General features: G+C 46.0%; 1 protein-coding gene across 1 annotated transcript in view; it reads left to right on the plus strand.

Annotated features, from left to right (window-relative positions):
* CSMD2 (CUB and Sushi multiple domains 2) overlaps window positions 1-8,690 on the plus strand; it is a 560,683-nt gene extending 551,993 nt beyond the window's left edge. The window contains exons 68-71 of the mRNA XM_034754071.1: window positions 265-352; window positions 4,359-4,497; window positions 6,211-6,388; window positions 7,847-8,690. Of these exons, the coding sequence (XP_034609962.1) occupies window positions 265-352; window positions 4,359-4,497; window positions 6,211-6,370 (387 nt within the window). The 3' untranslated portion in view covers window positions 6,371-6,388; window positions 7,847-8,690. The remainder of the gene's footprint in view (window positions 1-264; window positions 353-4,358; window positions 4,498-6,210; window positions 6,389-7,846) is intronic.
* The last annotated feature ends 440 nt before the right edge of the window (window positions 8,691-9,130 follow it).

Genomic DNA, 9,130 nt, shown 5'->3' on the forward strand with positions numbered 1-9,130 from the left:
AAATAATATACATTGAACAGGAGAGAGTGTCATTTGTATGTGGCCATGCTTCTAATATTAACCGAGCACATCATGAATATTAATATTGGCTATCGAGCTAAGTTGATCTTTGGGTGAGTAAATGTATCCATGCTTCTGCTGCCCACTGGGCTTTGAACAGATTTATGGCCAAACCACCAGGGTCGTGTTACATCTGCAGTAAGAGACGATGAATTTTTGAGACTCCATTGTAAATATGATTTATTTGGGCTTCCACGATTACAGGTCTCGTCTGAGTCATCAAGCGGCACTTTTGTATACCAGGGCTTTGTACGCGGCAAAGGGTTTGGGCAGTTTGGCCTTCAGAGACTCGGTAAATTTTGTCTTCTTATTATTTCAATGTTTAAGATGGATTTCGGCACTGGTGAAAGTTTGAAAACATGAAGCGTTTTACCATTCCTGCATTTTGGTTTTCAAATATACCGGGCCTTATCTACACGCGGTGTAAATTGGCTTCATCCGACTGATGCTAGTGGATCTGCACTTATTTTATACCTGCTGAGGATCTGGTCCAATATTCCTCGCTGCTTTGGCTGTTTGATCTGTCCATCTTTTAAACACCCGGGCCTCCTCCCTTACTCTCAACCGCCTCCTCCTGAAGCAAGGACTGACCTCTGCATTGGTGATTTCGTGCAAAGGATGTCTAGCCTTTGCAAAAAAAAAAAAAAAAAAAAAAAGGATGTTCTTAACTCAGGTTAGCTTACTCAGGTTAAAAGAGCAGTGAAGACATGGAAACTCGGCTTTTAACTCAGGTTAGCAGCTTGAGTTGAAACCCAGGCTCCCCTACAGGCTGTCACTTGTGCTGCTAACCGGAGTTAAAAGTTGAGTTGCCGTGTTTTCACCGCTATTGTAACCTGAGTTACACCCAGGTTAAGAACACACTAGGGTGACCAGACAGCAAATGTGAAAAATCGGGACACTGGGTGGGAGGTAATAGGAGCCTATGTAAGAAAAAGATGCAAAAAACGGGACTGTCCATATAAAATCGGGACATCTGGTCACCCTAGAACACACCTTTTTTCCAGTGTAGACGTCCCCTTACATCCGCAGCGTAAGGCGGTAGTTTTCTCTATGGCAGGGGGATTGGCAGAGTCAATGTAGGCGAAACACGCCTCTTTAAGGATAGCAGAAAGATAAATATCGGTAATGAAGCCAAAGGAAAAGACAACCCATGTGGTCTAGTTGTTAGAGTAGGAGACTGTGGAGCCAGGACTCCTGTGGGTGAAATCTTGGCTATATTGGAAGCAATAGCAAAACTCCCCACTGCCAGCCAGAAATCATGCTACCTACTGGACTGGCAGCTGGCAGACCTGAGGCATGCCTCTGTCACTGTCCAGTGTCAAGCCACTCCACCTTTGTGTGCCTCAGTTCCCCCATCTGTCTAAAGGGGGTGAAACTACTTTCCTGCCTCGTGGTGGTGTTCTGAGGACACATTCATGACTATTTCTGTCATGTTCGTGTCCTGTAGTGGTGGGGGGCTTTGGAGTACCTGGGTACAGCAGACAGAACTGGAGTCTTTCTGCTAGAGAACTGACTCTTAGATTTTCCATCAGCTGTTGCTTGCTAGTATTTGAGATACGATTAGCCTGCTGTTACTGCAGCTCTGAGCATGACAACATAAGCAGTTGCCCCACTGCTCCTCTTCCACCCCTGTCTGCAATCACCCAATTGCTAGCGGGCCGGCATTAACATGGGAGTACAGGGAACATGAGCGATACTGGAGACATGTGCTGTATCCCCCCTCTTATTAAACCACGCTCAGGAGACCCGTGTGCTGTTTCCTGGTTGTTATAGGTCTCAATATTTTCCCAGAGTACAAGTTCCCCATGCAGATGTTAGTTGGCTCCTTTCTGGTGTCATATGTCCAGAGGGCTCTGTCAGTAAAACTTTAAGGAAAGTTTACAAGGGGGTTCTTAACAAAATTGGCATATCACAATAAGAGTATCTTATATTGACATGGAGCACCTTTCCTGCCAAAGACACCCAAAGGACTTTACACACTGTACATAGACTCACGCTATGCATTAGCGATGGGCCTATAACAAAAATACTGATATGAACAATTCCACATTTAAAGAAAGCTTGGGTCCAATCTGAACTGTGCGGTTTGGGCACATCTTTAACACACACACACAGAGAAATCACTCCTCCCGCCACTGAAATGCAGCTACCTCTGGGGTGAAACTTGTCCCTTGCAAATTTAGGGGCATAATTTCTGTGCGCCAGCCCACAGCAGGTGCTGTTCGAGACTAAATCTCTATGCCAGTATTTTCAAAATTCCGTTCCTAAAGTTAGTTACCTAAATCCATATTGAGGAACCTGGAAAGGTGACTTGGTTTTCCAAAGGCTTTGAGGATGAAGGGTAAAATTTTCAGAAGTGCCCAACTTAGAAGTCTAAGTGCCATTGATGTTCAGTGACTCCTGAATCACTTAGGTACTTGTGAAAATGTTACTCTGAGTACCTGCAGCGCCTGCTGATTGCCATGGGTGTTACAACAGCCCAGTGCCTCTGAAAATCAGGGCAATTTTATTTATGATTGTATAGCTCCTTGACTCCTGTCAGAACCCCATCCTGTTCTGAGCAGGCTATACCCTTCCCCCTAAGGGATCTATATAAGAGAGAGACAAACAGACTTCCTGCCCTTAAGGTCTCAGCCCTAGATGTGCTGGGAAACCCTTCAGAAATAAAAGTCTGCTCTTGGGACACAACCAGTCCAGGGGCATTGTGCAAAGTCCTCCGCGAACAAGTCAACCAAAGCAGTTCTTGTCCGACAGTCCCCTGATGGGGGCCAGGAGACGGTCGAATTACAAAGCAGGACTGTTTCTGGACCAGGTTTCCTTCAAAACTTTTGTTTGAGGGCATCAGGTAGTTCCTTTCTCTCTCTTTTTTTTAAAAAAAAAAAAAAGCAAGCGACAGCGATTTTCATCGCTGTTTTATGTACAGAGCAGCGTTAAGCCAGCGCTTTGAAAACTCCGCAGTTTATTTCCATGGCCAGGTGCCAGCTGTCTCTGAAAGGAAATGTGTTGCGTTCATTTGCTCCCCAGTCAAACCCAGGAGAGTTGTTAATAAGCAGTGATGGGCAGATTGGTGTTGAGGGCACAGGCAAAACTGGCTCCTGAGGGGAACTTTGGAGGGGCTCTTAGGAAACACCCCTTCCTCTGAAAACCAGGTGCTTCGAGTTCACCCCCTGAACTTGAGGCTCCCCCAGTCACTAGTTGCTTTAGAAAATCGTGGCCTTTACTTTTAGACTTTTTTTCTACTTTATTCATTTAACAAAATACTCCTCTGACAGTAGGTTGGGCGCCAGCCTGAGACTTGGGAGACCTGGGTCAATTCCCTCCTCTGCCACAGATATCGTGTGTGATCTTGGGCAAGTCGCTTAAGCCCAAATCCTCAAAGGCATTTAGGTTCCAAACTCCCATTGAAATCGGTGAAAGATAGGAGCCCAAATATCTCTGAGGATCTGGGCCTTAGCCTCTCTGTGCCTCAGTTAATCTTTAAAATGCAGTTCATAGCCCCGCCCTGCCTCACAGGGGTACATGAGGATAAATTCATTAAAAGTTGTGAGGTGCTTGGATGCTACAGTTGTGGGTGCCAGAGAAGTACTTTAGAGAGTACAGAAAATGGTTTGTGAGACACAACTGATTCTTCTTAATGTTTTCAGGCTGGGATTTTCAAAGCTCTGGTGCTAACGTGAGGCTCCAAAATGAACAGCCTGCTTTTCAAATGGGGGGTTAATTTTTGAAGGCACACCTGGCACTTAGGCACTTTTGAAAATATTATCCTCCATGTCTAAATGATTTAGGAGCCTAAGTCCCATTGGCTTCCAATTGCATTTAGGGTATGATTTACAGAAAGCACCTACGTCTCATTTTCAGTAGAGACGTAGGTCTGAGCAGTCAATGGGATTGCAATTCCCAAGTGCCTAAGTCACTTTTGAAAATGGGACTTAGCCTAAATCACTGAAGGGCATGAGAAAAATTTACCCCTCACTCCTCTCGCCTGTGTTGGGAGCCTGTGATTGGTACCTTTGAGCGTTCCCCCTTAGCTTGACACTTGAGCATTCTGGTGTTATTATTTTTACTTGACTTAGATCTTTGCTGTTTTGTTTTGTTTTTACTAATGAAGTCAATGTAGAAACCTCAAACCAGGCAACATTATGCGTTGTACTATAGCTGCAGTCCAGCCTGCATATAAATCCAAAACTTTAAATGATCTTTACGCTGAAGCATGGAATGAACCGGTTCTAGCAGAACTTGAGCAAACCCCAGTTCCCAGCAGCTGGGGTTTAAACGTATTTACTTTCGTTGTGTTGCAGACATCAGCCTGATTGAAAACGATCCCGAATCAATAGGACATCATTTTGCATCGAACAGCAGTTCTGTGGCAGCAGCCATTCTTGTGCCTTTCATAGCCCTGATTATTGCAGGGTTTGTGCTTTATCTCTACAAACACAGGTAGGTTTCAGGAGCCGAAGCGATTAAAAAAACCTGTTTCATTGCTGGGCCGCGAGGGGCAATGTATGGAGAAAATGGGATCGAAAAGAGCTAGGTGCTGAGGGGAATATTAATATTTGCAAGCTTAGCTTAAGAGAGCTCTTGATAGTTCTGCTTTCTGATGTGGTTGGTAAGGTGAGGAAATACTGTAGCAGCATATTTGCAAAGGACTGGGTAATTTAACAACTGCTAAGAAGATTTGTAGCAATGGCAGGTTAGATAAGGCAAGCACATCTCATGCTTCAGTTTAAGACTGATCCTGCAGGTGTGGCAAAGAAATTTTTCCTCAGGATTGATGCTTTACAGCGAGCGCTGTGGCTTTGGTTTGAAACTTCATGTATGTTGGTCACTGCAGGAGGTAGGATACAGGACTTGCCCACCCAATGGTCTGGTCCAGGGTGGCCAATGATGCCTTTGGAAATCGGGACATTGCAATGATAGGAAAGCTAAGGGTCAGATTGTCAAAAGTACCTAAGGGGTTTAGAAGCACAAGTCTCAGAGAACGCTGGTGGAATTTGTGCTGCTAACCGTCTTGGGTGCTTTTGAATGTCTCCCCCTCAGTCCATGTGCTAGTGACCTGAGCATCATTGCTAGCTGGCTTACACAAATGACAGATATTTACATCTTGGTAATGCTAGTGCTGTTCACCACTCGGGGAGGAGTCCTATTCACGCAGTTTACTCCTTGGAACCGCTTGAGAACGTGGCCTTGAGCTCGTCTCAAAATTTGGCCCAAAAGGCCTGGTTAAGAATAGTTGAATTACCCACAACTCCAGCTGAGGACAGTGGAAGTCCCAGTTGCTTGGCACCTTTTAGGATGACCTTGCAGGCTCTGCAGGCTGCAAACAGATTTCACCTTCCGTTGTTTTTTTGTCTCGGATCCGGTACCGTTTCCTCACAACCCTTTGTCTTGAAAGGAACAAGATGGGGGAGCTTCATCTTGTTTCGCCTTACAGCAGGCAATTGGGTGTCTCTGAAAAACCTCAAGTCCAATCAGATAGCAAGACTTCTTTTCCAGACCTGTCCTGCTAGCGATTCTGGGCCAGATCCTAAACATCTGGCCCTCATTCCTGCTTAATGCCATCAGAGCACCACCAATGAGGTAATATTGATACAACTAAGAAAGCGCCCAGAGATATCCTGTAGATATCCATTTGGGCACATCTGACCCTGCTCGAGTGTAGTGAATTCATTAGAACTTTCTGTGAGACAAGGTGGGTGAGGTAATATCTTTTTCCGGACCAATTTTATTGGAAGGGAGAAGCTTTTGAAATTCACAGAGCTCTTTTTTTCAGGTCGGGGGTAGGTAACCAGGATGTCCAAGCTAAATACAAGGTGGGACAGATTGTTAAGCCTAAGAAGTTCACATATACTGTAGGAGACAACTTAAAATGAAGTAGGCAATAAACCCCTCTGCAGTCATAGGATAATGGAGGGTTAGCTGGCAGTGGGATGTGTTACAAATCGTTGTAACGAGCCATAAAACCAGGGTCTCTGTTAAGTCCGTGGTTTTTAGCATCCAGCAGACACTATTTAATTTAAGTTCCCAGGCTCATCTCTTAGACCTTTCAGTGTTGTTTTGGCTCAGCATCCGAGCTGGGAGAAATGATCACAAGCCAGATACCGTGAGGAACTAGCCGTGATCTCTGTGGATTCTGTTTCCGGCACCTTGCAGGAGAAGACCAAAAGTACCGTTCAACGGTTATGCCGGCCATGAAAACACCAACGTCCGAGCGACGTTTGAAAACCCGATGTACGACCGAAACCTACAACCCACGGACATCATGGCCAACGAGGCAGATTTCACTGTCAGCACCGTGTGCACGGCGGTATAGCACTCATCCTCTCGTGCGGTGAGTGTGAGAAAAGAAAACTTGATACTTGGCTGTTGAAGGCACCCACAGATCTATCTATCTATCTATCTGTTAGTTGGACGGAAATGGGTGTTGATCCATACAGATCCCTGTTTGCCTGTGAAAACTGAACGTTTAATTGGCATCTTTTGGAATTCTAAGTCCAACCCGCGGAGAGGCACATGCTCACCCCTGCCCTTCCCCCTCCCACCTCCCCAGTGAGGAGAACAGACACCTGGTGGGGGGAGGGGGGAAGTGAGTCCAAATTTCAAACTGGAATCATTCCCTTAATGAAAATACAAAATTGCAGGCAGGGAATCTCACCTAGTGGTTTCAGCAGGAGCCTGAGATCGAGTCCCTTGTGAATTCGGGGAGCGTGAATAGCCTTGTGGTGAAGGCGCTGGATTGGAACTCAAGATCAGGACTGGAATCCTGGCTCTGTCACAGACCTCCTGTGTGACCTTGGGCAACTCACTGAGCCTTTCCCTGCCTCCGTCCCCTCTGTACAATAGGGATAACAGCCCTGCTCTACCTCACAAGGGCATTGGGAGGATAAATACATTGCAAGATTGTAAGGTGCTTAGATGCCATGGTAATTGGGCTCAGATAAGCACCTAACAGTTAGAAAGTTATTACAGTCAGATCTGTGATTCATCTCAGCTTTTGTTAAGGGGAGTAGAGACACATTCAGTCAGTCAGCGCCAGTGCTTGAACCCAAATGTTTGGGAATCCATCAATGGCAGGCAGATACACCAGGCTATTATACAGGGGAAGAGATTTGAGATCGTCCCCAACACCTTAGATCCACACATCCAAACACTTTGGATCTGATCACTGCAGTTTGGTTCCATCTTTAAGCAGAGACCGTGATGCTGTTACTGAGACTGCCTTGTGCACAGTGTGAGGAGAGGAGCAAGGTGGCCCAGTGGTTTGGGCAGTAGCCTGAGGCTTGGAAAAACTGGCTTCAAGTCCCGGCTCTGCCACAGACTTCTTTTGTGACCGTAGTCAAGTCACTTAGCTTGTCTGTGCCTCAGTTCTCCATCTGTACGGTGGGAATCATAGCCTTGCCCTACGTCATAGAGGCGTGGGGGTGGGAGGGTAAATACATTACAAACTGTGAGATGCTCAGATATTATGGTAATGGGTGCAAGGTAAGGTATATCTTAGCCCAGGTATACACTAGAAAATATCACCAAAAAGTGTGTTTGCTGGTACATCTTAGACAGGTTTGGCGATCAACATAAGCTACACCAGCAAAAGTACTTCTTTTTGCCAGTATAAGCAGCATCCCCACTCCTAGTCAGTATTGCTACATCAGCAAAAGTTTCTAGTGCAGCCCTGGCCTCAGAAAGATAGTGAAACTGCCTCTGGTTCTCTGGTTTTTCCATGTCTAATAATAACTTGCTCCTCTCTCTCTCTCTCTCCTTTCCTCCCCAACTGCCCCAGAATTCTCCACAGGCAGGTGTCCTGTTGATGATTGTGTTTCACCTCACTAGTCCTCGGTCATTCTCTTCCCTACCCCAGTCATGCTGAGGCTGTGGAGAACCTGCTGCTCCTTCGTTGGACTTTGAGTTACTCCAGAGAGAGCCTGCTAGGCTGCCATCCATCCTCCTCATCTTCACCCACCCACCACGTCTTGCAGTGGATAATCAAGCCAACCAAAGTGTCTCCTCCAGCACAGCTCGGGAGAACCTCTCCTTTTCCCCTCCATTGAGCCACTTCCAGTTCCTCCTGGCCAACTTCAAGATCCCAGTGTTGCTGCTCAGAAATCAGACAGCGCCCAGCTGCCGAGCCTTAGAAGGCAGGTGATCGCCTTCTGAATTGCCTTGCCAACCTGCTGTTCATTATCTCAAGAGAAGCAGTTAATGCCGGATGAGTACTTTTCTAGCAGAGGAAACAGTTGTTGGGGGCTTCTGTGAAACCAACACCCCATTGCTTTTGGGAAAAAGCTTTCTTGGCAAAGGGATGGACTTCAGGTTGCACGGCACAAAATGCCTATGGGTGTAACTGAGACGTCCGACTTCTGGAAGGGAGAGATGTTGGTTTATTTGTTGTTGATTTTTGTTTTGGTTTTTGGCAAGGGCTTTTAGTGATGCAAAAGTTCTGATTTTTTTTGGTTAGAGAGGAGGAAAATCTTTTTTTCCCTTCTTATTGATTTTTTCCCTTGGTTTTCTTCTGTTTCTGCTGTTAATTTCAACATCCTTTCTCTAAATTTCAGAGGTCAATGGGGCAAATAGGAATTGAGTCTCTCAACCAATGGTTCTCTGTCCCTCCTGTCCCAGCGTTAATGATTGCTAATCTTCTATAAAAAGAAGAACAGGAGTACTTGTGGCACCTTAGAGACTAACAAATTTATTAGAGCATAAGCTTTCGTGGACTACAGCCCACTTCTTCGGATGCATATGCACGGCTGTTACTAGGCTGTATAAGTAGGGGCATTGCCAGCAGATCGAGGAACGTTATCGTTCCCCTTTATTCGACATTGGTGAGGCCTCATCTGGAATACTGTGTCCAGTTTTGGGCCCCACACTACAAGAAGGATGTGGAAAAATTGGAAAGAGTCCAGCGGAGGGCAACAAAAATGATTAGGGGTCTGGAGCACATGACTTATGAGGAGAGGCTGAGAGAACTGGGATTGTTTAGTCTCCAGAAGAGAAGAATGAGGGGGGATTTGATAGCAGCCTTCAACTACCTGAAGGGGGGTTCCAAAGAGGATGGAGCTCGGCTGTTCTCAGTGGTGGC

The sequence above is a fragment of the Trachemys scripta genome, chromosome 20 (genome assembly GCF_013100865.1).
Source record: "Trachemys scripta elegans isolate TJP31775 chromosome 20, CAS_Tse_1.0, whole genome shotgun sequence".
Classification (NCBI taxonomy): Eukaryota; Metazoa; Chordata; order Testudines; family Emydidae; genus Trachemys; species Trachemys scripta.